Below are 27,787 nucleotides of genomic sequence, written 5' to 3'. Positions count from 1 at the left end.
TTGTACATAAAGTATAGTATATCGAATATAGTTTTAACAATTTTCACACTACTATCAACATTTATAGATCTCACTTAGTGTTTGGTATTTAATTTAATTATTTAAAATAAAGTACACGTTTTCCGCATTTTATTCTTTGTTTCATAGTTGTACGTTTGGTCCCTCTTTTCATGACAAAAAAGAGTGCACTGCCTTCGAATTAGCTACAAGTTCAATAGGTTACTAGGGTATAAGTGGTCACATCTATCTCGGATACATAGATTTCTAAACGCTACGCTGAAGTGAAATTGATTAAATGCATATACAATACACATAGATTTCATTCCCTTCCAGCGGTAATAAAGTAATTTCATTAAATTTATTTCATCCTGGACATATTCTTTATATCCCTTATATCTTTGGCCAAGTCATGTGGCAATTAGTGAGACAGCTGTACTAAAAAAAAGAAAATAAAACTATAAAAATGGACGTAAAGTTTACTACGTGTTCGGTGTGTATCTGAGTTCGTTTAAAAAGCTACGAGTCATTCATTTCGCACGCAGCTTCAGTGAGTCTCCCTCCAAGGATAGGGATGCATTTTGAGTGGCGAATCCTTTCCCCCAATTCCTGATATTATCCCTGACTCAGACACACGACAAGTGCTAAAATTTGTGTTCCCGCGTGTTCATCCAATCTTTTTTTTTATTATGGCGGTCGTAAAATTTATTGTTGCTCTTTGAGCGTGTCGGAGTTTTAATGCTGGGATTTCCTTTCTTAACGGATAATTAGTAAAGTTTTTTTCTTAGCCATTGTTTGGGATGCACTATTAAAATTCGTTTCGGTGGTCGGGTGTCGAGTTAACTTTTTACTGCTGTTTGTGGTCATAGTGTGTTGTAAAATGAAAAAAATATTTGGCATGAATCAAAAACAACTTTTGTAAAGAAACGCAAAAAACAAATAAAAAGTTAGCAACCGACAACTAGGGAATATTTAATAAAACTCATAAATCATAAAAATTATCCTATCCAGATCCAAAACGGCTAAGACGCATTTTCCATGTCAATGGACCCATTTAGTCATAAGTAATTCGTCTGGTGCCGTACTGGCATTAAATCAAACAGTATTTGCTCTCCACGTGGTTGCCAGGCAATTGATGAGCTCTCATCATGGTCTGCCAATTTGTCAAACGATAATTTCTGCTCCAACGAACTTTGTCATTTATCAGTTGTTTAATTTTTAAAAGCATTTCGAGAGGATAAAACACGCCCGATCCCCACGCTCTACCTATCTAAAAATCGAGGTGTTTGTTTGCTCTCAGGCCTCTTGATGGCCAAAAAAAAGAGGAAAATCCTAAAAAAAAGGAAACACAAAATGCCTCCAAACCGATGACGGAGGTTGTCTAAGCTGATTAACATTGAGCTCTCGACACATTCTGAAAAGTAGGATGTGTGTGTTTGTTTGTTTTATTTTTCGGGACGTTGAGCCTGATATACGTTTGTATTCAATAGATATTTTTGGGCTGTCGGGCCATCAGCCTGAGATGAGCTTTAATTTATGCCCACAGCTTTCTTCTATAGCTCGTTTTCCACTAAAGGTCCAAGTCCTTTAAATGTGGTCCATTTTGCTCTAATTTAATGTGAGCCTTTCTGGCCTTTATCTCCGGTTTGGAATCGCTTAGCTGCCACGGAATCGTTGTGCGATTTCTTTTATTGTTCCTCTACGCTTTGTTCGTGTTCAGTGCACCCAGTTTCCGTTACTGTTTTTATTATTACAGCCTCGAGCCACGCTCCTTGGACAGACAAAAAGGGCCAACAAAAAAAGGGATATAAGAAAAGTCACTCACTAGCTGGGTCTGTCTCTGTCCCTGTCCGTTGGTTGGTTAAATGCTCCCACGCTGTCAATATTCGAAATTGGAGGATATGTATGCATGTATGCACACATGGAGAAAAAACTATAATGATTTTCAAAACTATAAATTTTGATAATATTCATAAATAATAAAACTATTAAAGCTTATTCCCTAAAATTAGGTAACAAATATCAATAGTTTAATGTCCTGTCTGTGTATCTTGGCAGAGGAACTTTAATATTTCGCATAGTGCACTTATGAACAATATATGCGGGATTGGGGGGTAACCATATCGACACAGCGCACTTGCAAAAGAAACACTGAGTATTCCTTTTGCAGCCATTATTCTGTGGTGTGAGGTTTCGTTTTGGGGCTTTCCTTTTTTTCATATTATTTCTCTCCGCTGGTTTGACAAACAAAAGGTTGTTGCATGGTGGAATTGAATTGCATTTTAAATTGAAATGCCTTGGAGTGGCATAAAACTGAGAATTTATAGAGCTCGTAAAAACTCTATTCTGCCAGAGTCTCCCAAAATAGTGCATTTTATAAAAAAGGAGCTGTTGAAATTGTTTCTTTCATTTGTGGCCATAATGCGAACTCCTTTAGTCAACGAGCTCTAAAAATTGCAAAATGGAGAGCGCCTAATTGGCCAGACAAAATGTCAAGTGGCAGTGGGAACCACTGTGCACAGTGGTGGCCCTACCAAGCTTCCGTTTCCGCTGAATCCTGTCACTTGAGAAAATGCAACTACGAGGAAAACCAGCAGAAATGGAGAAGCGTTTAAACAGCACAAATTCCACTGCTTTCCGATTTGTATACGTGTTCCGTGCTCGTGAGTTGAGAAAGTCTGTGTTACGGCGGCAACTCAGTGTGGGGGTGTTTGGAGGATGAATGGGGCGGATGCAGCCACTCTTGGTTATTTTTGTTGGCCAACTAAATCGTCAACGTCAACATTGTCGCAGACCGTGTTGACATTTAGCCTTGCAGAGCTCCCGCTGCAAAAAGAAAAAGTAAACATAGAATAAAAGAATGCAGTTTCCCATTCTTCACAACCGGAAACCCTTTAGGCGTGGATACAATATCAGGGACGAATCTAAGTGCTATTTTTTCTATCATTTTTTTTTTTTAAATCTTCATTGTAATGGAAAAAAACGTATTGAATACCCAACGAACTTGTGACCTGCATTGTATGAAATGAATCTATTCTTTTTCATTCATCACTCATACGCAGTGTGGTACAGCACCATACACCATACCACAGGAGTTTGATTAAAATTTTATTAAATGTTATGTATTAAAGCTAAAATAAAGCTAAAAAAGCTGTAACCCGAATTTTGTAATACGTCTCTGTATAAAAACTCAACTTTCCCTGAAATTACTCATACGCAATGTGGCACAGGAAAAGGTAAAAAGCCCCTCTTGTGATTAAAACAAAGGAAAAAGAGAAAATGAAGCAAAGGAACCGCCACATCCCAGTTGTCCAGTTTCCCGGAAGGATGTCCTTTAGGCGTTGATGTAGTACTCCCGCTTCTTTTGGCACTTCTCGTACGCAATGTAGCACAGGGCGATGGTAATGAGCACCAATATGGTAATCCCCATTATGATGCTGACCAGTATAATCTCATCGTTGATGCTCTTGTACGAGTGACCTGCAAAACAAGCAAAAAAACAGAGAAAAGATTTAGGACCTGCCTTGACAAATTACCGGCAATTATTCTTGTCAGGTGGGTGAAGAGCAAAAAAGGAAGTGGGAATTGTTGAATATGGGTTTCCTGCTGGTGTTCGTCAATCAACATTTTGGTTTGTTAGGGATCCATGCATATTCAGGCGACAAAAACAAAACAAAGGCAACACAAATACAGTCAGCCAAGCTATGACAAATGCATTGTTGTAAAAAAGAATAAACGATGGCCATATGCCACAAGCGAGGCAATCTGGTTGAAAAACCCACGCAATCTGCCGTGGCATATGGAAAAGAGACATAAAAATTAGTAATAAACAAAAATAAAATGGAAATTGGATTTGCAATTCGCATTTTAATGACAGCTGTTTCAATATTTTACGGCATTCCCACATACATTCACATGTATCACGCATTTGGATTATTATTAATGCAATTATCAGCTAAATGAAATTCATGGAACACATGTATGATGCTGGATTATCGTGTAATCTTGATTTACAACTAACCTTAATAGCTGGAAATGGGTTAATTGGCAACGCAACATGTATGCACCAATTAACGTGACTTGTTAACCTCATTATAACAAACAAAGGAAATTAAGCAGGATTAGTTGGCAGCGAAACGGAGATGAAATCATATTCAAACACAATTTAAAAGTTGTTTGCAAAAATTTTTGGCGTAACCCGAACCACTTTTGCAAATAGGCGCCCTTTGTTCGGCTCCATTTGGGCCACATGTTAGCTATATGGGTAATTTAACACATAATCGATGGAGCATTCACTCGCTTTCAGCACTTAACACACATCAAACATATTAAATCTTGTTTACAGGCAGCCGGAGCGACGCCGCCGCAGATTTGTTAATTAGAAGGCTCGCATTTCGAAGCCCCAAAGCTAAATGGCCCATAGTCCCATCGGATGGATCTCCATAAATCTGCAATGGGGCTTATATACGTATGTATATATGTGTACAATGTGAGAGGTTAATGCAACTGATGGCTGGTATTGAGGCGTTGAGTGTTCTCAATGGTTCATGGACATTCGGTCCAGATAAATAGGCAATCATTTCGATTGCTTGTGGCACCTCACCTTCTGGCTGGCCCATAAAATTTAAATATGTAGGTGCTGCGAATTCTGTTCCAAAATGCTGGCTCATAAAACGGCACGATTTATGGCAAGTTTTCCTGTCTCTCATATTTGAGTTACCTGAGGGATTTTGTGTGGGCATAATATAGAAAAGGCTTTCAAAACATATCTATTTAGTAAATAGTATTTATTTAAAGCCCGAAAAGCTTTTTGTATGTTTAATGCCAGCACTGGGATAAGTACACAATTAAATTCAAAAGACAACCAAAACAATTCTAAAGAGATATCCATACAATAGTAAATATGGTATGAAAATGGTTTCATTAGCTATTTTAGCATTCCTAAAGAACATTCTAATGACATTTAAGTGCGGTCAAAGTTTTGTGGTTCTTGCAATATAAACACTTCTTGTCCAACAATTCCAAGTTGTATTTTCGGGACCACAAATTCAAAATTGCTTAAAACATCAAAAGCGCAATAAAACTTTTAGGAAACTTAAGGCCAAATTGTGGGGAAGCTGGAGGAGTTCATGGTTAGACAACTGGCATGTGAAATAATAATTCCTAGAGGAGCCTATCCAAGACGTCTGACAAAGTTCGGGGCTGTCAAAACGTAAATTATGAAAGCGTGAAATATGCAAAGCAAATGCACGAAACGAACGCCTCCGACACACAAATTGAAATCCGAAATGGAAACTGTCTGGGCCGAAGGGCATGGACTGAACTAAACTGAGCGTAAATTGTTAAGGTTTTCGACTGGCTAAGCCTAACAATTTTCGGAACGTAGCCCAAGGACACATGTCCTTTTCGTTGATATGTATTAAATTTCATTTATTGTTTTCTTTACCCAAAAATACAGTCAATAAAGTCATTTGACAGATTATGTGAATAGACACAGCCAAAACACAAAAAAAAAAAATAACGAAAAATGAACCAACCCAAAACAAAATACAAAAAGGAAGACAGAAGGAAGGAAGGAAGGACAATGTGGGTAGCACACTCATCTATCGTTATGTAATATCCGCTGACATGAGCCAGTGCGTGTGTTTATGTCCTGTTTCTGACATCTTTGGAAATGTTTTGTGGCCACAAGGTTTTGGTTAACATTAAGGAATTTCATTTGCGCCAGATTGAAGCAGGACTTTCCGAACCCAAACTTCTATACTTTAGTTATACACCGAAAAAAATGATCCTATTCAAGTTTCTTAAAGTTTTTAAATTAAAGTGATTCAAATAAAGAAAATACTCGCTCGAATGTAAAGTAAATACCTATTTTATTTATTTTATTCTATTTCGACACAGTCATCTGACAATTTTCAGTGATATTTTTTATTTGCGAAGCTTTCTTTAATTTTAAATTGGTTGTGGGGTGTCCCATTTCTTAAGAGGTACCCTCGGTGCGACAGGAAATTATCAATTAAATGACATCAAAGCGTCTTGATATTTAAATTTCCCTTTTCTGGCTAAGATACTGATTACCAGCGACCCTTAACCGCTGATGATATGCTGCAGGGAATGGATCTAAATGCAAGAAAAGAGCGTTTCGCCCTAATTCCAAGAAATTCTATTTTTAATTTTATATTATTTTACTGCTCAAGCTGTAGATATTAAAGGTCATATATTTGTATATCTGGGGGCTAAAAATCGAACAACATTTTAGTTGGCTCACAAACATGGTCAAATAACAAGCAGGACAGACCAAAACTTCTTTGTTATTTCTATACGTTGCCAACATATTATTTTTCCACAATTCTTTCATCTTTTTCATTTATGAATAATATTCGTAGAAAATATATATGCGCAATCCCTAAGGTGTATGTAAAATAAAATATTTTTAAAACGTAACTAGTCAGCTATGCAATTGTGGGTTTACATTCAACAATCTTTTAAGTCCCAGATTTCAATTTACACAAACAGCACACAAAAAAGTCATTCAAAATGGCGGAGTAAGTTTTTAATTTAAAATAAAAAAAACATTTAAAAATAAAACTTAACCTCGTGGATTTCTATTCGTAGCGCGGATAATAAATTAAGTGGCGGGCAAGCCATGAAGCGGTGCTGCGGTTTCCATTGGAGGGGTAAAGCCAGCATCTTAATACCCCTTATGACGCTGCCAATCTTGGTCTATGGAATCCTTGGTGGCGGGAAGGCATTTCTCTGCATGTATCTGGTTGTAAACATGGCACTTTTCTGGATAAGTGAAGCTATTCCCCTTTATTTGACGGCTATGTTTCCAGTTGTATTTTTGCCACTCTTCGGAATATTGGTAAGCAAGAGGTCATTATTGCATATCAAGCCTCAATATAAATCCAAATTAGGTATAGATTTTTCATGATGACAAAAATCTATGTATATACTATATACCAAGCTAATCCACAGCATACAATAGATTAAGTTTAACACATTATTTATTTATAAAACCTACTAAAAACGTATATAAATTATATTTCCTAAGCCCTCCGACAAGGTGTGTACTTTCTACTTCAGTGATACAGTGGTAATGTTTCTCGGTGGCTTGATAATAGCTTTAGCGATAGAGTATTGTAATCTACATCAGCGCATCGCCCTGACAGTCATACTTATAGTGGGTTGCAGTCCAAGGCGGTAAGTATTAGAATCGTTTCTGGTACCGAGAACAATACTGAATTTGTTACTTTAGATTGCATTTTGGCTTAACAATGGTCACTTGCTTTATATCGCTTTGGATATCCAATTCTGCGACTACTGCTATGATGTGTCCAATTGTAAAAGCCATACTAAACGAAATGGAATCGGTATGGAAAATATATTCATATTTATCATATGTATATTTTTGTAACTTGTCGATTTTTTTACTTTTCTAGTCAAACATTTTCGCAATTTACAAAACACAAGAAGAGGAACCCATGGAGGAAGGCGAGTAGGTGAAAAATGATTTTTTACATTAGCACGATTTAAGTTTGGATCTTTTACCATATCATTCTTAGCCCACCACATCCGTCGACAATCTCCATGAGCTTTTATTTTGCCGTTGCGTATGCCGCAACTATTGGCGGATGTGGAACTCTAATCGGAACCGGCACTAATTTGACCTACAAAGGTCTATACGAAACGTAAGTTCAATAAATTAAAAGTATATTTAAAATAGATTCATTGGTTCTTTCGCAGGCGATTTCCGGATTCCGAAGACAAAATTACCTTCCCCTTGTTCATGATGTATGCGCTTCCATTCGTTGTGGGCCTTTTAATATTCCTCGTCTGGTTTTCCCTCCAAATAACCCACATGGGCCTGTTCCGACCAAACAGCAAGGTGGGCCAGGAGGTGAAGAAAGGAGGTGAGGGACAGGAAGTGGTCAAAGCTGTGATCAGGGAACGGAAGAACGATCTGGGCAAGATGAGCTGCCATGAGATTCAGGTAGCCCTTCTATTCATCCTTATGGTTATATTGCTCTTTACTCGAGCCCCAGGATTCTTTCCCGGCTGGGGGGACTTTCTTAATGCAAAGTAAGATTCCAGAACTAGAATTTGTGTATATTTGTGACTTGTTTATTCATTAATTGTTACCACTAGGAAGATTGCTAGTAGCCCCCCAGTGTGGGCGTGCACTATTTTGCTTTTTGCACTTCCTACTCAGTACACATTCTTCAAGTACTGCTGTGGCAAGGCTCCCTTTCCAGGACAAACGTTGGATGCTTGCATGTCCTGGGTCTACAGCCACAAGAATACCCCTTTCGGCCTGTGCTTTTTACTGGGTATGTTTCAAGTTAAAAAACATAATAATAAATATATCAATTATACTTTAACCTTTGTAAAACTTATTTTTTTTCCTACGAATTACATATAAATATTTCTGTTCCTTTTCAAGGAGGAGGATTTGCCTTGGCGGAGGGCAGTCGGGTCAGCGGAATGGCAAAAATGCTGGGGGATTCTCTTGCCTTTGCCGCAAGTATGCCGGAAGTACTTGTGGTGGGGATGTGCATCCTTATTTCTCTATTCTGCACGGCGTTTGCCTCTAACGTGGCTATATGCAACATTCTGATCCCGATATTTTCAGAGATGGTAAGATTATGCATCCCAAAGATAAAAAATTAAAAAAAAGTTGACGGTTTTTTTTTTATTGGTCAACAGGCTCTTGCCATCAAGGTGCATCCGATCACAATAACGTTTCCAGCGGGATTGGCTTGCAGCTTGGCTTTCCATTTGCCTGTGAGCACTCCACCGAATGCTATTATCTCGGGCTATACCGGGATTAAGACCAAATATATGGCAATAGCCGGTATTCTGCCAACATTCTGCGCCTTTTGGTGCCTTCTTATAACTGGATCCGTGTGGACCCGGGTGATCTATCCACATTCAAAGACGTTCCCCACCTGGGCACAATAAGGATACATTTGTATATAAAGATGATATGGTTCGATAAGATCAAAATTTTCGGAAGACAAAATCAAAAGTGTAAATTGTAAATATGTTAATAACTACATACATACATATGTTAATTTTTTCGAGAACCTTTTTTCGAATTATGTTATAGTTGCAGCGGAAATAAAATTATTTATTGTTAAAGTCATTAAATATTTACATATATTGTTTCGTGTTTGGTGTGAGTGTTAAATTGGCTTTATAAAAATTTGTTATTCAGGTTTTATTCCATTATGCTTTCATGTCTGGCCTTCATTTGTTTCAATCCATGTCGAACTAAGCCCAATAATAGGAATGCCAATAAATATCTAACGCACAATTTGTGCCAATATGAACTATGACAAAGCTATTCAAAAGTACAAAAGCCTACTTAATGCTCACCGAGGGATAAAGGAGGGAAGTGCCATACTACAAATGGGCGTTCGAACTCACTTCACAGACAGTATTTTGGGACAGAGGGAAGACAAACTTTGTGCAAACACAGCAGGAAGTCCTTAGGTTGTTATTAAAGTACTTCGCCCGCTTTTCGGCTGGTACTTTACCTTGAATCATTTACATTCCCGTCGGCGGTGGGTCGAGATAAAATCAGGCAAAACACAATTACTCTCAGAAACTGAATTATATGGCCTTCGTGCGTGAATGATATGTTGAGGACAAGGTACCCCAAGAAGGCAGAAATCCCCAGCTGACATACGCATAAACAAATAACGTAAGCTTGCAGGCACACAAAAAGCAAATACCAATGTGAGCATATTCATGTTCAGGGGAAGAAACTCACCGAAATAAATGTAATAAAAGCCCAGACGGGCAGGACAAGTCCATACATACATACATAAGTAATCGAGACACGAATAAAAACACGCTTTTCAACACTGATTACTGTAAGGCATGTGGCAGCAACTTCATCAGCATCCTGGGGAACGAGGCAGGAACGTCAGAACGACGCCATTGGGAGGAGCCCGCCCAACCTAAGCCCGCCAAATGGGCGACAGAGCGGACAATTCAGAAGGCCACCCACCGAGCACCACCCACTTGCCACCACGCACCACCCACCGCCCATAATTCTTTGCGATTTCAGGGGATATACCGTGGTTAGGGAATAAAATAACAATGATGTTAGTCATTTATTTATGAACCAATAATAATGACTGATTTCAATAAACATAATTTTTATTGTACAGATTTTTACTACAATGAATATTTTGTGTGTCTGACTCGGCTACAAAATGAACCGAATAATTTATTTATGAATCAATAATAACGAGAGACATGAAAATGTGCGTGGAAAGGTATAGTACGTTTTTTTTCGATCAGACAACTTGAAATACTGTTGATTAAAAGTCATAAATAATTGAGCTTTTTTACATCAATATAAACAGGGTTGGAATGTAATTAAAGATAAATGATTTTAATGAAAAGAGGGGTTGAAAAGACCATTGGTGATTTATTAAAAATTTCTTTCAATAAAACTAGACTTACAACACTGTAAAATAATGTTCGAAATGAACTCAAGGGCTAGATGAACCTAAACCATTCTTCATCACTAAGATAATCGCAAGCAAACAACAATCACTGGCTAAAGACTTTGCTTTTCATCATATCTAATCAAGTTTATGGTTTTGAGAAAAAAAATACAATAATTTTTTTGCAAAAGAGTAAAAGCCGTAGCTTCGATCCCATCTGTCTCCATCCATCATCCTGCATTTTCCGTATCTACTCACCACTGTAATAATTGTTGTCCGAATAACCGTATTTGCCGGCTGTCCTGCCCCCGCCGGCCATCTTTCTTTATTGCTTTGTTTCCTTGTTACTTCGTGCCCCAGGCCAAGGTGGGCAAGGTTCTTGTTGCTAGTTGTTAGGGCTGTTGCTGCCACTCGAGCACCATAAAACACTCAAAGCTGAATGGCTTGCTGATCGGCTTTTGGTTGTGTTACAGTTCCTGCTGCTGTTGCTGATGTGGATGTTGCTGCGAGGAAAAGGGAGAGGAATGCAAATAAAATCAGAGTAAATCCAGGCCAGAATATTGTTAATGACCCTGTCAGAAGAATAATCAGGCTTGGGAATGAAGAAATTACATATTTCTGAGGCGGAAAGCGCTTAATTTAATAGGGGTACCCCTTGGAAAAAATTCTACAAATTTAAAAACTATATTTTAGGCATAAAATACCATTTTATAGGGGTACCCCTAGGAAAAAGTTCGAAAAATTTCAAAACTATATTTCAGCCATGTTTGGAATGAGGAAAGTTGCTTTTGGGTTCGCTGATTACAAAATGGTACTTTGTTTCCTGATCGGATGCGATTTGGCAGAGCTATGGCCATCGGAACGAACAAAAGTGGCGAAAGTAGGAAAACCCACCATTTTATGGGGGTACCCCTAGGAAAAAATTCGAAAAATTTCAAAACTATATTTCAGCCATGTTTGGAATGAGGGAAGTTTCTTCTGGGTTCGCTGATTACAAAATGGTACTTTGTTTCCTGATCGGATACGATTTGGCAGAGCTATGGCCATCGATACGAACAAAAATGGCGAAAGTGGGAAAACCCACCATTTTATGGGGGTACCCCTAGAAAAAAATTCGAAAAATTTCAAAACTATATTTTAGCCATGTTTGGAATGAGGAAAGTTGCTTCTGGGTTCGCTGATTACAAAATGGTACTTCGTTTCCTCATCGGATACGATTTGGCAGAGCTATGGCCATCGGAACGAACCAAAAAGGCGAAAGTAGGAAAACCCACCATTTTGTAGGGTTACCCCTAGGAAAAAATTCGAAAAATTTCAAAACTATATTTCAGCCGTGTTTGGAATGAGGAAAGTTGCTTCTGGGTTCGCTGATTACAAAATGGTACTTTGTTTCCTCATCGGATACGATTTGGCAGAGCTATGGCCATCGGAACGAACAAAAATGGCGAAAGTGGAAAAAACCCACCATTTTATGGGGGTACCCCTAGAAAAAAATTCGAAAAATTTCAAAACTATATTTTAGCCATGTTTGGAATGAGGAAAGTTGCTTCTGGGTTCGCTGATTACAAAATGGTACTTCGTTTCCTCATCGGATACGATTTGGCAGAGCTATGGCCATCGGAACGAACCAAAAAGGCGAAAGTAGGAAAACCCACCATTTTGTAGGGTTACCCCTAGGAAAAAATTCGAAAAATTTCAAAACTATATTTCAGCCGTGTTTGGAATGAGGAAAGTTGCTTCTGGGTTCGCTGATTACAAAATGGTACTTTGTTTCCTCATCGGATACGATTTGGCAGAGCTATGCCCATCGGAACGAACCAAAAAGACGAAAGTAGGAAAACCCACCATTTTGTAGGGGTACCCCTAGGAAAAAATTCGAAAAATTTCAAAACTATATTTCAGCCATGTTTGGAATGAGGAAAGTTGCTTCTGGGTTCGCTGATTACAAAATGGTACTTTGTTTCCTGATCGGATACGATTTGGCAGAGCTATGGCCATCGATACGAACAAAAATGGCGAAAGTAGGAAAACCCACCATTTTGTAGGGGTACCCCTAGGAAAAAATTCGAAAAATTTCAAAACTATATTTCAGCCATGTTTGGAATGAGGAAAGTTGCTTTTGGGTTCGCTGATTACAAAATGGTACTTTGTTTCCTGATCGGATGCGATTTGGCAGAGCTATGGCCATCGGAACGAACAAAAGTGGCGAAAGTAGGAAAACCCACCATTTTATGGGGGTACCCCTAGGAAAAAATTCGAAAAATTTCAAAACTATATTTCAGCCATGTTTGGAATGAGGGAAGTTTCTTCTGGGTTCGCTGATTACAAAATGGTACTTTGTTTCCTGATCGGATACGATTTGGCAGAGCTATGGCCATCGATACGAACAAAAATGGCGAAAGTGGGAAAACCCACCATTTTATGGGGGTACCCCTAGAAAAAAATTCGAAAAATTTCAAAACTATATTTTAGCCATGTTTGGAATGAGGAAAGTTGCTTCTGGGTTCGCTGATTACAAAATGGTACTTCGTTTCCTCATCGGATACGATTTGGCAGAGCTATGGCCATCGGAACGAACAAAAATGGCGAAAGTGGAAAAAACCCACCATTTTATGGGGGTACCCCTAGAAAAAAATTCGAAAAATTTCAAAACTATATTTTAGCCATGTTTGGAATGAGGAAAGTTGCTTCTGGGTTCGCTGATTACAAAATGGTACTTCGTTTCCTCATCGGATACGATTTGGCAGAGCTATGGCCATCGGAACGAACCAAAAAGGCGAAAGTAGGAAAACCCACCATTTTGTAGGGTTACCCCTAGGAAAAAATTCGAAAAATTTCAAAACTATATTTCAGCCGTGTTTGGAATGAGGAAAGTTGCTTCTGGGTTCGCTGATTACAAAATGGTACTTTGTTTCCTCATCGGATACGATTTGGCAGAGCTATGGCCATCGGAACGAACAAAAATGGCGAAAGTGGAAAAAACCCACCATTTTATGGGGGTACCCCTAGAAAAAAATTCGAAAAATTTCAAAACTATATTTTAGCCATGTTTGGAATGAGGAAAGTTGCTTCTGGGTTCGCTGATTACAAAATGGTACTTCGTTTCCTCATCGGATACGATTTGGCAGAGCTATGGCCATCGGAACGAACCAAAAAGGCGAAAGTAGGAAAACCCACCATTTTGTAGGGTTACCCCTAGGAAAAAATTCGAAAAATTTCAAAACTATATTTCAGCCGTGTTTGGAATGAGGAAAGTTGCTTCTGGGTTCGCTGATTACAAAATGGTACTTTGTTTCCTCATCGGATACGATTTGGCAGAGCTATGCCCATCGGAACGAACCAAAAAGACGAAAGTAGGAAAACCCACCATTTTGTAGGGGTACCCCTAGGAAAAAATTCGAAAAATTTCAAAACTATATTTCAGCCATGTTTGGAATGAGGAAAGTTGCTTCTGGGTTCGCTGATTACAAAATGGTACTTTGTTTCCTGATCGGATACGATTTGGCAGAGCTATGGCCATCGATACGAACAAAAATGGCGAAAGTAGGAAAACCCACCATTTTGTAGGGGTACCCCTAGGAAAAAATTCGAAAAATTTCAAAACTATATTTCAGCCATGTTTGGAATGAGGAAAGTTGCTTTTGGGTTCGCTGATTACAAAATGGTACTTTGTTTCCTGATCGGATGCGATTTGGCAGAGCTATGGCCATCGGAACGAACAAAAATGGCGAAAGTGGAAAAAACCCACCATTTTATGGGGGTACCCCTAGAAAAAAATTCGAAAAATTTCAAAACTATATTTCAGCCATGTTTGGAATGAGGAAAGTTGCTTCTGGGTTCGCTGATTACAAAATGGTACTTTGTTTCCTCATCGGATACGACTTGGCAGAGCTATGGCAATCGGAAGAAACAAAAATGGCGAAAGTAAGAAAACCCACCATTTTGTAGGGGTACCCCTAGGAAAAAATTCGAAAAATTTCAAAACTATATTTCAGCCATGTTTGGAATGAGGAAAGTTGCTTCTGGGTTCGCTGATTACAAAATGGTACTTTGTTTCCTCATCGGATACGATTTGGCAGAGCTATGGCCATCGGAACGAACAAAAATGGCGAAAGTGGAAAAAACCCACCATTTTATGGGGGTACCCCTAGAAAAAAATTCGAAAAATTTCAAAACTATATTTTAGCCATGTTTGGAATGAGGGAAGTTGCTTCTGGGTTCGCTGATTACAAAATGGTACTTCGTTTCCTCATCGGATACGATTTGGCAGAGCTATGGCCATCGGAACGAACCAAAAAGGCGAAAGTAGGAAAACCCACCATTTTGTAGGGTTACCCCTAGGAAAAAATTCGAAAAATTTCAAAACTATATTTTAGCCATGTTTGGAATGAGGAAAGTTGCTTCTGGGTTGGCTGATTACAAAATGGTACTTTGTTTCCTGATCGGATACGATTTGGCAGAGCTATGGCCATCGGAACGAACAAAAATGGCGAAAGTAAGAAAACCCACCATTTTATGGGGGTACCCCTAGGAAAAAATTCGAAAAATTTCAAATATATATTTCAGCCATGTTTGGAATGGGGAAAGTTGCTTCTGGGTTCGCTGATTACAAAATGGTACTTTGTTTCCTCATCGGATACGACTTGGCAGAGCTATGGCAATCGGAAGAAACAAAAATGGCGAAAGTAAGAAAACCCACCATTTTGTAGGGGTACCCCTAGGAAAAAATTCGAAAAATTTCAAAACTATATTTCAGCCATGTTTGGAATGAGGAAAGTTGCTTCTGGGTTCGCTGATTACAAAATGGTACTTCGTTTCCTCATCGGATACGATTTGGCAGAGCTATGGCCATCGGAACGAACCAAAAAGGCGAAAGTAGGAAAACCCACCATTTTGTAGGGTTACCCCTAGGAAAAAATTCGAAAAATTTCAAAACTATATTTTAGCCATGTTTGGAATGAGGAAAGTTGCTTCTGGGTTGGCTGATTACAAAATGGTACTTTGTTTCCTGATCGGATACGATTTGGCAGAGCTATGGCCATCGGAACGAACAAAAATGGCGAAAGTAAGAAAACCCACCATTTTATGGGGGTACCCCTAGGAAAAAATTCGAAAAATTTCAAAACTATATTTCAGCCATGTTTGGAATGAGGAAAGTTGCTTCTGGGTTCGCTGATTACAAAATGGTATTTTGTTTCCTCATCGGGTACAATTTGGCAGAGCTATGGCCATCGATACGAAGAAAAATGGCGAAAGTAGGAAAACCCACCATTTTGTAGGGGTACCCCTAGGAAAAAATTCGAAAAATTTCAAAACTATATTTTAGCCATGTTTGGAATGAGGAAAGTTGCTTCTGGGTTCGCTTATTACAAAATGGTACTTTGTTTCCTCATCGGATACGATTTGGCAGAGCTATGGCCATCGGAACGAACAAAAATGGCGAAAGTGGGAAAACCCACCATTTAATGGGGGTACCCCTAGGAAAAAATTCGAAAAATTTCAAAACTATATTTCAGCCATGTTTGGAATGAGGAAAGTTTCTTCTGGGTTCGCTGATTACAAAATGGTACTTTGTTTCCTCATCGGATACGATTTGGCAGAGCTATGGCCATCGGAACGAACCAAAAAGGCGAAAGAAGGAAAACCCACCATTTTATGGGGGTACCCCTAGGAAAAAATTCGAAAAATTTCAAAACTATATTTCAGCCATGTTTGGAATGAGGAAAGTTTCTTCTGGGTTCGCTGATTACAAAATGGTACTTTGTTTCCTCATCGGATACGACTTGGCAGAGCTATGGCCATCGGAAGAAACAAAAATGGCGAAAATAAGAAAACCCACCATTTTATGGGGGTACCCATAGGAAAAAATTCGAAAAATTTCAAAACTATATTTCAGCCATGTTTGGAATGAGGAAAGTTGCTTCTGGGTTCGCTGATTACAAAATGGTACTTTGTTTCCTCATCGGATACGACTTGGCAGAGCTATGGCCATCGGAAGAAACAAAAATGGCGAAAGTAAGAAAACCCACCATTTTGTAGGGGTACCCCTAGGAAAAAATTCGAAAAATTTCAAAACTATATTTCAGCCATGTTTGGAATGAGGAAAGTTGCTTCTGGGTTCGCTGATTACAAAATGGTACTTTGTTTCCTGATCGGATACGATTTGGCAGAGCTATGGCCATCGGAACGAACAAAAATGGCGAAAGTGGGAAAACCCACCATTTTATGGGGGTACCCCTAGGAAAAAATTCGAAAAATTTCAAAACTATATTTCAGCCATGTTTGGAATGAGAAAAGTTTCTTCTGGGTTCGCTTATTACAAAATGGTACTTTGTTTCCTGATCGGATACGATTTGGCAGAGCTATGGCCTTTGGAACGAACAAAAATGGCGAAAGTAGGAAAACCCACCATTTTGTAGGGGTACCCCTAGGAAAAAATTCGAAAAATTTCAAAACTATATTTTAGCCATGTTTGGAATGAGGAAAGTTGCTTCTGGGTTCGCTTATTACAAAATGGTACTTTGTTTCCTCATCGGATACGATTTGGCAGAGCTATGGCCATCGGAACGAACAAAAATGGCGAAAGTGGGAAAACCCACCATTTAATGGGGGTACCCCTAGGAAAAAATTCGAAAAATTTCAAAACTATATTTCAGCCATGTTTGGAATGAGGAAAGTTTCTTCTGGGTTCGCTGATTACAAAATGGTACTTTGTTTCCTCATCGGATACGACTTGGCAGAGCTATGGCCATCGGAACGAACCAAAAAGGCGAAAGAAGGAAAACCCACCATTTTATGGGGGTACCCCTAGGAAAAAATTCGAAAAATTTCAAAACTATATTTCAGCCATGTTTGGAATGAGGAAAGTTTCTTCTGGGTTCGCTGATTACAAAATGGTACTTTGTTTCCTCATCGGATACGACTTGGCAGAGCTATGGCCATCGGAAGAAACAAAAATGGCGAAAGTAAGAAAACCCACCATTTTATGGGGGTACCCATAGGAAAAAATTCGAAAAATTTCAAAACTATATTTCAGCCATGTTTGGAATGAGGAAAGTTGCTTCTGGGTTCGCTGATTACAAAATGGTACTTTGTTTCCTCATCGGATACGACTTGGCAGAGCTATGGCCATCGGAAGAAACAAAAATGGCGAAAGTAAGAAAACCCACCATTTTGTAGGGGTACCCCTAGGAAAAAATTCGAAAAATTTCAAAACTATATTTCAGCCATGTTTGGAATGAGGAAAGTTGCTTCTGGGTTCGCTGATTACAAAATGGTACTTTGTTTCCTGATCGGATACGATTTGGCAGAGCTATGGCCATCGGAACGAACAAAAATGGCGAAAGTGGGAAAACCCACCATTTTATGGGGTTACCCCTAGGAAAAAATTCTAAAAATTTCAAAACTATATTTTAGCCATGTTTGGAATGAGGAAAGTTGCTTCTGGGTTCGCTGATTACAAAAAGGTACTTTGTTTCCTCATCGGATACGATTTGGCAGAGCTATGGCCTTTGGAACGAACAAAAATGGCGAAAGTAGGAAAACCCACCATTTTGTAGGGGTACCCCTAGGAAAAAATTTGAAAACTCTTTTGTAGCAATGTTTTAATTGAGGAAAGTCGCTTCTGGGTTCGCTGATTACAAAATTAGGTAAACCTACTATTTATTGGGGTAGAAATGTTCTTTAGTAGTAAAGCATAAGCCGCAACACTGCAATAACAGTTAGAAGTAACTCTCTTAGTTTATTACTCATGCGCCATGTATTTTGTTTTATGCATATAAAATTAAATATTTGTTATATCCTTATAATGACTTAAAAACATCAATTACACTTCCAATTTGGGCCTCAAGTTAAAACCATTTCTAAGCCGCTAGTCACGTTACGTATACGCCGTATACGTCAGCCTGTTTTAATTACACAAACACCCCAACAGAAGAGCCTGCCTCGTCTGGGCGCGTAATTATGCATATAATTAATATGCATGTACTTATTTAATATTAACCGAATTGCTGCCAGTTCGAGCGTGTCACCAGCAGAGAAAGAAACAGAAGGAGCAGAAATCGAGTCCTGCTCCCATGGCAACAATAAATTGTGTTCAATTTGTGTAATTAGTGTAAGAAGCTTTAGCCGGCAAAGGTGAAAGGACGTGTGTTGTAGTATATGTATGTATTTGTGTGGATTAGGGGCAGGACCAATTTACACACACAAATTGTTTTCCAGCTTAGAGAGAGAGCAATTTGAAAATTGCATTGCCCAAGTGGGCTAAGAAGGAGGCTGTGCGGTTCGCCTCATTCATTTCTCTAGTTAGTCCGCCCCATTTGGTATGCCTGGGACCTTCTAATAAGGTGAACTGCAGTCTATGAGCTGTGGTATTTGCCATGGAAAATGAGCACGTTGCAATTTGCCAACTATAAATTTTCTGAGAATCTGAGCTTAACGCAAATTGGTTTTCGCTTTAGTGTCTAATAGAGGGTGTACGTAGAAAGTGTTGTTTTCAACTTAATTAAAGCTTAGTGAAAGTTGTTCACTATAAGTGGACAAAATGGGTAATATGATACACAGTTTTACCGGCTTAACAGCCGTGAAATTTGTTTACAAATAACTTTTAATGATATGAAATAGAGAAACTAACTTTAGCAAGGAAAAACATACAACATTTAAAAGTTTAGGACAATTAATTATACTTTATTTTTTGTTCTGAATCAAGTGTTTCTATTAAATTATTTCTGAAAATGCGTTAGTTTTAATTAATTATTAATTGATTAAATTCAATTGCTCCATAAATGCCTTTTTGTATTAAAAATGTGAAAACTTCTGATTAAAAAGCTCTTAGAATGGAAAGGCGAAATCCTCATTTAATTGCATATTTTATTTTCAATTAGTTTTCTATTTATTAAGCCGTTTAATTTGAGTTCAACAGATACGTGTTTGCTAATTGAAATAAATACAATTTAAATTAATTTAATGAAACCATTTTATCCGCTTGCATTTATTCGTCAAACTTCTCCCATAAAACATCATCAATCACGGAAAGTTTTGTTGTTCTTGGCTAAATAGCTGAGTGAGTTTGGATCCAGTTCAACTTCTGAGATAACTAATCTGCGTTCCGTATCACATCACTCACTTAGGAACCATCCATTTACGGTAGAGCTATTAGATTCCTGCCAATCGAGTAAAACTTTTGTTTGGCAAACTTTTATGTTGGGCGATTTTTCTTAGCCTTTTGCAGTATTCTGTGTATCCCACGCACAACAATATTTTATGACCTTAAAGTTATTCCAATTAAAATGCACATCTTTTGAATATTCCTTCGTGGGCATCAAATTTGATTACGGGCTAAACTTTTCATTGGATCAGTTTTGAGAATTTCTTGCACGTACTGTGAACAAACTCAATTACACGTTCAAAGAGCAATTTCTGAAAGACCCCCTTTTCCGTTCAACAAAGGTGGCAAACAAATAATACAAGTTTTGTCCCCATTCTTTGTTTGTGTGCCTTGTATTTTGTATTGAGTGCCTGTTTTGCACTGAAAATATTAATATAGGTATTTCTTTTTTGTACCATCAGAAAAATAATTGACCATTTTTGAACTATTCTAAGAGAAGAAGTATCGCAGGTTATTAGTTTCCATTTTTTGAAGTGTAAATGCATCTGTTAGGTTTGAATTCAAAGCAAGCAAACCGCAGTCTAAGTTAGACCATATGTTGGATACAGATACACACAACCGGCCTTATAAGAAACAAACTTGAAATGGGACGACGAAGGATACCAGAAGAATAGAAGCAGGACCCGGATGACTAGAATGATGGCTTTCATGTCAGGTCCCAATAGGATCCCTTACTGGCTCTGACCTCCTGGAAAGCCAAGTGATGACCGAAAATAGCAGTAAAATTGTCGCCTCTGTTTCCCTGCTTTTGTCTGTCATTGTGGGAGTGTGTATGTGCATGTGTTTATAAGTGTTTGTATGTGTTTCAGTGTGTGTGTGGTGTACGCCACATCCTGTTTCCCAGGCATGGCGTGTGCGCACGAGTGCCATTGTCTAAATTATTTGGATGGCGTACATTTTCCGTTGAATTTGCGTGCCCTGCACCGAGTGCCTGCCATGACCATGGACCCTTCTTCGCACCTCCACCACTTGGCATTTCCAAAGTGGCAGGAGCAATGGAGATGGAGCTGGTATCCTGATGGGCTTCTCGGCCCTCAACGCCCGAAAAACAATACATCAATTTGTTCGTATGCACGTGGCTTGGGTGTTTGTCATGGCAAGTGATTTCTCATGATTGGCCTAATTGTCAGTCAGGTCAGAAACACTCACTCACACTCACTGAAAAACCGTTCCGATCCAGAATTTTCCCCAGCTTTTTAAGTAACTTTTCACACATATTTACTTTGCCAATTTCTGCCGAAAAGTGAGCTATAAAAAATTATTTCCTTAAGTTCCTAATTAATGCACATAATTTCTGTGATTTAAGTAAGTCCACGAATTTATAAAAGAACCTAAGATTGAATAATATATCATTACAATTTGCAGCTTGCATGTCAAAGTTTCACAAAAAATTTTATAAAACTTTAAAACTCGGCTGAAACTTTCACTTTCCCAACACTGCGTATGAGTAATGTAGTCCAAATAAAGTTCACCCTAGTGCTCACATTTTCTTTATTTGTGAGTGCGAGCTGTGTTACAGGTACTGTATGTACACACTCTTAATTGATGTGCTAATGGATGCTTTGTTTTTAAATGGCTTTTATTTTTACTGAGTCAACGCCATTTAATTGGAAAAAAGGCTGTAAAAACATTCGTGTCATCTTAGTACACACTTGATCGGATTCCGAGAATATTTGCAGAGCGAAAAGGTAATAAAATAGAATCTACGCAGCTTTATTTTCATTCAGTTTCGGATCCAAGGATTTTGAATGAAGAAAAGTTTCCACCTTACGAAATATCTTGAGAAATAAACGGATATTACTCTTCTTTGGAATAAACTTTATAAGTTTCAGCTGAAAGTAGTTCGGCAAACAAATGGCAAACGTTCATCCTTTCACATTTTTTTACTGACTTGTATTGATTTTCTGTTTACTGTATTCGAATTTATTCCTGGTGTCATTATTCTCTGGCAGCTTTCAAGGTAAACTCTTTAATTAACCCATCACATTCTTGTTATTTCGGTACAAAATATTATGATCCATTGGGGATTTGTGAAGTTTGTGTACCGGCTTACCTGTAATTAGACTGGGGAAAACTTTCCGTCCAAGACGTTTATGGAGTGCCCATGTGTGGCCCACAATTTCCCATTAACCACAAGTTTCAGCTTCACTCGTTTCGCATCACTCCGGTTTTTTCCAAAGCGGCAGGAGGTTGCAAGAAAATCGACGTATTTGATGTCTTAACTGGCTTTTGCTTGAGCTCTACGTGGAAAATAAAAAGAGTTTCCTGCACAGTGCACACCGAAAAGCTCTTTATAAATGGAAATGATGCTCAAGTTTTATTTAATGCCAGACGTGTTATACTTTAAATGGAAACCTGAGTGGGGTGGCTCTAATAAAAGAATTAAGGCGAATGTTTTATAATTGAAAGCTATTTTATGGCTTCGCAATACAAAAGCTTGTTTAAGATTATATTTTTATGGTCGGAGGGAAAGTAAAAAATTGTGTTTTAATGCAAATTTTCAAGGGGAGAATCAGATGCGCAAGCAGTTTTTATTATCCTAAAATGCATCATTTTTGAATGCTCAGACATGCTTCAAAGTCTTTAAGAAAACATCCAACTAGGCTTAAAAGCTAAGTAAGCTTGAAGTTAATGTTAATACATGAAAACTCTCGTTTCAGTTTAAATAGCTTTAAAATTGTTGGGGAAATTCTTATGGAGGTAATGGGAAACCAAACATCACCGAAAAGTTTTTTATTTCAAAGTTAAATTGGAGATTATTTGAAAGTGTAATAAAAAACCATTTGTAATGAGCAGAAAAACAATTCCAAGACGACCCAACGAAGACCCCCTAAGCACTTTCCAAAGTCCCATTTGATAATAAAACCGTAAAATTCAATCGCTAAATCATAATATGCAAATGATGGTCTGTGAAAACAAGGCTTAAATACTTTAAATGAGTTTAAAGGCCAGGACCGTGGCTTCATCGGCATAGTTGATGGATGGTGACTGGGTTGCTTGAACTTGACTCTGAACTGTGAGAAATAGAGTGCTGATGGAAGTGTAAAAAGGCCTGCCAAGCAGTAAAACGGTGAACATAAAACACTCACTCCTGGTGCTCATAAAAAAAAGGGAAAAAGGGTGCCCGCCCTCACCTGACTGACTGGCTGGCTGCAGAGTTCTACGCGGGTCTATAATTGATTTATATTGGCCATATGCCCAGGACTTACCACTGGCGGGCTTTGTTGTCTGCCAACTGCCATTAAATAGCTAATTAAGATTTCAGTTTGCTGGCAGTCGTCCAGCAGTTGGCCGCAAATCTCACGCCTTTCAAATCCTTTCACTCTTTTTTTTCGTTGGTCCTTTCGGATAAGACTCCAGGACGTCAGGCGACACAAAAGCGCGCGAAATTACACAAACAATCGGGGCAAACAGGACAAACCGCACGCACACGCACACAGGCCCAAAATACGGAGTACCCGACTCCTATTGGTCAGAGAAAATATGGCGCCAAACGATTCGAGAATATCGTCTTTTTGAGCCTCCTTTCCAGGACTTAACACATCTGGTCCATCTGACGGTTTTGGTTCAACTGATGAATGAACCGCGCAAAGGATGCTAGTCGGCGAGGATGCGGAAAGTTCCCAGCATGCCGTGGTCCAACCGTAGAGCTTTACTACGATTTGAGCTTTTCCCCCACCTACGAGTTCCGGACAAAAGCCAAATACTTTTTCAGGAGGAGTATATCGAATACGTGAATACTCTTAATAGGAAAAATTTGTATAAAAAATATAATAAATATTTTATGTTCTTAATTGTTGATAAAATATAGATAATGAATATAATACATGAGGAAAGCTATATAAGTTTTTGCCCTGTTAATACTCTTTTTTTCTGTTAGAAATTTTCCACAAATACCGATCGTGTTTTCAATATTTTTCGATCAGAAACTTTACCCATCTTGGCTCTATGCTTTGGCATCTTAAATATATATCAACAAATTGAAAACCTTTTAACGCTTTTACGTTTTTAACGTTTAATTTATTTTCGAAAGAAAACCGATGGAAAAGTACAAGATAATGGCATTAAATCCTCAGACCGCTTTCAGGAGAGAAGCATGGTAGGCGATGTGTTCTGCAATAAATGTGGCGATGTAAAAGTAGCTGTGATCGTATCCCTCGCGGAGCTTGTATATTGTCTGGATGTGATCGTTGCCTTCTGCTGCTGAAAGAAGGTTTTCCGGTAGCAAATTACTAAGGAAGTTATCCTTTGATCCCTGGTCAATAAAAAGTTCCTGCGGAGTGCTCTCGTACTGAGACACCAAGCTCGTGGCGTCCCACTGTGCCCAGTCGGCGGAGTTGGGGCTGATGTAGCCGGTAAGGGCTTTTTCACCCCAAGCGCTCTTTGTAGGATTGGTGATCGGAGCAAAGGCAGAAACTGACTGGTAAAGTCCGGGATTCTTCAGGGCACAAATCAACGCACCATGCCCGCCCATGCTGTGGCCAAAGATGCCTCGTTTTCCCGGGACTACTGGCAGATTCGCGTTAACCACATCAACCAGTTCTTGGGTCACATAGCTGTACATTTTGTAGTGCTTCGCCCATGGTTCCAGCTTGGCATCCACGTAGAACCCGGCACCACTACCGAAATCGTAGGAATCGTCCTCACCGGCAATGTTCACACCTCGCGGCGAGGTGTCGGGATTCACGACGATCAGATTATGTTGGGCGGCGTGCTTCTGAAAGCCACTTTTCTGGATGAAGTTTTCATGAGTACAAGTCAACCCGCTCAGGAAGAACAGCACCGGACAAGGATTATTTTCCTCCAGGGCAGCAGGTGGCAAGAAGACACCAAAGGTCATCTCACAATCGAGAGTGGCGGATTTGTGGCGATAGACTCGCTGCTCGCCTTCAAAGCACTTGGATGAGGATACCAGTTCGAGCGTCATGTTCTGTGGATTCAATATAAAAAAAATATGAAAAATACCCGCAATACTAGCAGCGAAAAATTAAATAAAAAATTTACGTTTTTGGTTGCTGGAATCTAAAAATAAGCGATAACAAGCAGTGTGACTGTTTTGATATTTTATTAAAAAACCAAAGTTTAAAAATATAATATGGGGAAAGATTTTTTTGAACTTTTTAAAAATATAAAAAAATATCAATACAATTAACAATAAATAAATAAAATTTGTTTTTCTAATCTTATACTTTAAAAAACTTTGAATACCAAGAACCACTTTTAAAAATTCCCGCACTCCTTTGTTTAATACTAAAAATACTAGAGTTTGTTATCGTAATCGATTATTATATTTCCCACCTCTAGCAGTCGGCCCTCGAAATATTTTGTTTATTTGTAAATAATCGCGGAAATAAACTTAATATAAGACCCAAAATGTCGGAACAACCTGCCAGCACCTCGGCCTTCGGATTTAAGAAGCGAAACATTAACAAAGGAGCTGCCATGCGCAGGAAAAAGCAAAGTAGTAGCAGCAATGACTCTGGTATGTGACAGTTTGCCGCCAAAAGAAAGTAAACTAATATTACTGGTGTTTTTCAGCAAAAAGCAGCGATGAGGACGCAAATAGCAAAACCAGTGCATTGGTCCGAGCCGAAAATCGAAGAAAGCGCACAAATCCGAACTATCAGAGCACCAAGACTTCGAGCAAAAGAAAGGCGGGAGTCGCCGATGCTGACTCCTCTTCCTCTGCCTCCGAGGACGACAAACTGGGCGTGGCGTACAAGTCTAAGCGAGAAGCCCTGCCAAGTGGACCACAGGATCAGGGAGCTACAGCCGTCAATGAAATGGACACTGAATTGGATCGCGATGCTCAGGCGATTCATGCTAGATCCATCAAAATCAATGAGGAACTGGGAGGCAAGGAGGACGATAAAATCTACCGCGGAATTAATAACTATGCGCAATACTACAAAAAGCAGGACACGGCAGCCGGTAACGCTAGTTCTGGAATGGTGCGCAGTGGTCCAATAAGAGCACCGGCACATCTCAGAGCAACCGTGCGGTGGGATTACCAGCCGGATATCTGCAAGGACTACAAGGAGACTGGATACTGCGGTTTCGGTGACAGCTGCAAGTTCTTGCACGATCGCAGTGACTACAAGGCTGGCTGGCAACTGGAAATGGATCATGAAAACCAGCGGCGTGGCGATTGTGATTCGGACGGCGACGATGGAAAATATGAGATTCACTCAGATGAGGAGTCACTGCCCTTTAAGTGCCACATCTGCCGGCAGAGTTTCGTCAATCCTGTGGTAACTAAGTGAGTGATCTCGACCTAAAACTTAAAAAAAGCTTACAACTAATTTAATTTGAATAAATCTTGTTTTGCAGATGCAAGCACTATTTCTGTGAAAAGTGTGCCTTGGCCCAATACAAAAAGTCCCAACGCTGTATAATTTGCTCGCAGCAAACGAATGGCATTTTCAATCCCGCCAAGGAACTGATAGCGCGTCTCAAGGCTAATCCTATCGAAAATTCAGATAGTGATGCAGACATTGATGCCGAAGATGAGAAGCCAGATGAGGAAAAACCTCAAGAGATTTCTTCTGAAGAAAGTGATTAAATATATGCATTTTTCCAACAGTTACTACCTATAAATAATACTTCAAAAGTTGTGTTTTTTAGCTATTTTTATAATAAAATTTATAATTTTACATTTTCTTAAATTGAGATGTAGGTAAAGCTTATGTAAAGTACCGATAGATGGCGCTGCTTGATCATGTAAAGGGGAATGTCAACTAATGTTTTTTGAACAAGAAGTGACTTTTATTTGAAATGCCTACTCACCTCGGTCATAATGTAGCCAAAACTGAGTACGCCAATGCTTTTGGGTCGGAATGAATGCCTTGTTATTGAATATATAAAAGAGCTTCTACCACTGACACTTGGCAGGCGCATCGGATTCCTTCCCATGCCAAACGGACATTTGTGAAATTTAACTAGCGCTTAGGCGTCTATCTATGAGGGTGGAATTAATTTAGGATTTTGACAGGGTTCCGGGTGACATTTAAAACTATGGATGCCTTTAACAATCTACAACTCAGTTCGAGCGAAAAACAATCAAAGGAGCACAAATTGAAGTTCGGCAAGCAACTGAAACTATCGTCTCCTTGGACTTCTAAAGTGAAAGAGCGGCGAAAGTCGGGCGCAATATTATATCCATAATTCAATTGCCAGAACTTTCATTTCCGGTCTCGTGCGCATCAGCACACACAGGCATAGAAACACAGAAGAAACAGAGAAAAGCGGAAGGGGAACAGGAGCAGAGAAAGAGAGTGTGGCAAAAAGACTTTCCGTGGAGGAATGGGAATTCGTTCGACTTTGGCACGCTAAAATCAAAAATCCCCTGCCAGGCCAAACTTCTATGCCGCATTGTTCCACAGCACAAAGCCAAAATATTGGCCAATTGTAACGAATCGAAGCTAAGCCACAAATTCCATCCTCCTTTCCCAGAACTTTGGTTCCCTTTTCCAAAACCTAGGCATGCAAAATATGAGCCTGAGCACATAAGCTTCTAAAAACAAAGCATCTAGCTGGCCAGGCTGAGCCGAAAAGTTGAAGCTTTGCATCCTCGAGGCGGACCAGAAAGCGCCCGGAGTAGCCTGCAAATGTTGGACGGATTGTGGCCCAGAGATTGTGAGATATTAGCATTTTTTTGGAGGTCGTAGATTCTTTGTAGTATTTGGTTCGTTCATAAGATCCTGCAGAAAACTAAAAGCAAAATATATTTCCTATTAACCTTTATGCTTAATAAGGATAAAATAACTAGAGTCACGTTTAAGTATTTCCACGTTTTATGGGCCACTCACTTATTGGCAGTGCAATAGCTAATTGAATGACAAACTCGTGCATGATGTACGCAACTTAATTGAGGAGGCTGAAATAATTGATTCGCCTAAAGCAGAGTGGCCAAAGCCGAAGGCGCGTCTATGAAACGGGCGCCGAATCAGTTTTAATTATTTCCATAAACGCGAAAATGAGAGGCATACGTGAGTCGTGGAATTTTATAGTTTCAGTCAGTCAGTGGCTTTGATTGCCAGAGCGCAATAACATGGCCCGAAGATGGCTGGTTGGGTGTGGGCAAAATTTCGGAGTGGGTGAAACATTTTTCCGCCTAATTAGAAAGTCGATTTTTAAAGCCTAATTAGAAAGTTGTTTGTGGCTG

General features: G+C 39.1%; 4 protein-coding genes across 6 annotated transcripts; 2 read left to right on the top strand and 2 right to left on the bottom strand.

The window, feature by feature from the left end:
* Positions 1-36: 36 nt before the first annotated feature.
* LOC108130660 (uncharacterized) lies at positions 37-23,176 on the bottom strand. Of its 2 annotated transcripts, none has more exons than XM_017249234.3 (3): positions 22,833-23,176; positions 10,716-10,960; positions 37-3,477 (listed from the first exon to the last, which is right to left on the bottom strand). In XM_017249234.3, exons 2-3 carry the CDS (start codon positions 10,774-10,776, stop codon positions 3,332-3,334), a joined length of 207 nt encoding a protein of 68 aa, XP_017104723.1. In that variant the 5' UTR covers positions 10,777-10,960; positions 22,833-23,176; the 3' UTR covers positions 37-3,331. The 2 variants fall into 2 exon arrangements, with proteins under 2 accessions (XP_017104723.1, XP_017104724.1); XM_017249235.3 differs by lacking the exon at positions 22,833-23,176 and adding an exon at positions 21,677-21,890.
* LOC108130659 (protein I'm not dead yet 2-like) lies at positions 6,387-9,147 on the top strand. The gene is made up of 10 exons (XM_017249233.3): positions 6,387-6,542; positions 6,613-6,862; positions 7,052-7,200; positions 7,256-7,370; positions 7,440-7,495; positions 7,563-7,688; positions 7,744-8,079; positions 8,146-8,327; positions 8,441-8,634; positions 8,704-9,147. Exons 1-10 carry the CDS (start codon positions 6,535-6,537, stop codon positions 8,956-8,958), a joined length of 1,671 nt encoding a protein of 556 aa, XP_017104722.2. The 5' UTR covers positions 6,387-6,534; the 3' UTR covers positions 8,959-9,147.
* A 445-nt stretch (positions 23,177-23,621) lies between the features above and the next one.
* Positions 23,622-26,629, bottom strand: LOC108130697 (S-formylglutathione hydrolase). 2 transcript variants are annotated; one of them, XM_017249287.3, is made up of 2 exons: positions 26,410-26,629; positions 23,622-24,553 (listed from the first exon to the last, which is right to left on the bottom strand). In XM_017249287.3, exons 1-2 carry the CDS (start codon positions 26,533-26,535, stop codon positions 23,696-23,698), a joined length of 984 nt encoding a protein of 327 aa, XP_017104776.2. In that variant the 5' UTR covers positions 26,536-26,629; the 3' UTR covers positions 23,622-23,695. The 2 variants fall into 2 exon arrangements, with proteins under 2 accessions (XP_017104776.2, XP_017104775.2); XM_017249286.3 differs by lacking the exon at positions 26,410-26,629 and adding an exon at positions 24,628-24,748.
* On the top strand, positions 24,938-26,267 carry mdlc (RING finger protein mdlc). Its single transcript, XM_017249285.3, has 3 exons — positions 24,938-25,105; positions 25,162-25,882; positions 25,954-26,267. Exons 1-3 carry the CDS (start codon positions 24,997-24,999, stop codon positions 26,183-26,185), a joined length of 1,062 nt encoding a protein of 353 aa, XP_017104774.2. The 5' UTR covers positions 24,938-24,996; the 3' UTR covers positions 26,186-26,267.
* Positions 26,630-27,787: the final 1,158 nt, after the last annotated feature.

This window comes from Drosophila bipectinata, chromosome 3R, assembly GCF_030179905.1.
Source record: "Drosophila bipectinata strain 14024-0381.07 chromosome 3R, DbipHiC1v2, whole genome shotgun sequence".
Classification (NCBI taxonomy): domain Eukaryota; kingdom Metazoa; phylum Arthropoda; class Insecta; order Diptera; family Drosophilidae; genus Drosophila; species Drosophila bipectinata.
This window is presented reverse-complemented; position numbering and strand designations above follow the sequence as displayed.

Coding starts and splice junctions, on each gene's coding strand:
- LOC108130659 (XM_017249233.3), top strand. Junction 7,201..7,255: donor GTGGGTTGCAGTCCAAGGCG/GTAAGTATTAGA, acceptor TTGTTACTTTAG/ATTGCATTTTGGCTTAACAA. Junction 7,496..7,562: donor GAACCCATGGAGGAAGGCGA/GTAGGTGAAAAA, acceptor TATCATTCTTAG/CCCACCACATCCGTCGACAA.
- LOC108130660 (XM_017249234.3), bottom strand. CDS start 10,776: ATGGCCGGCGGGGGCAGGACAGCCGGCAAATACGGTTATTCGGACAAC. Junction 3,478..10,715: donor GGACAACAATTATTACAGTG/GTGAGTAGATAC, acceptor CTTGTTTTGCAG/GTCACTCGTACAAGAGCATC.
- mdlc (XM_017249285.3), top strand. CDS start 24,997: ATGTCGGAACAACCTGCCAGCACCTCGGCCTTCGGATTTAAGAAGCGA. Junction 25,106..25,161: donor TAGTAGCAGCAATGACTCTG/GTATGTGACAGT, acceptor GGTGTTTTTCAG/CAAAAAGCAGCGATGAGGAC. Junction 25,883..25,953: donor GTCAATCCTGTGGTAACTAA/GTGAGTGATCTC, acceptor CTTGTTTTGCAG/ATGCAAGCACTATTTCTGTG.
- LOC108130697 (XM_017249287.3), bottom strand. CDS start 26,535: ATGGGAAGGAATCCGATGCGCCTGCCAAGTGTCAGTGGTAGAAGCTCT. Junction 24,554..26,409: donor TTGGCTACATTATGACCGAG/GTGAGTAGGCAT, acceptor TTGAATCCACAG/AACATGACGCTCGAACTGGT.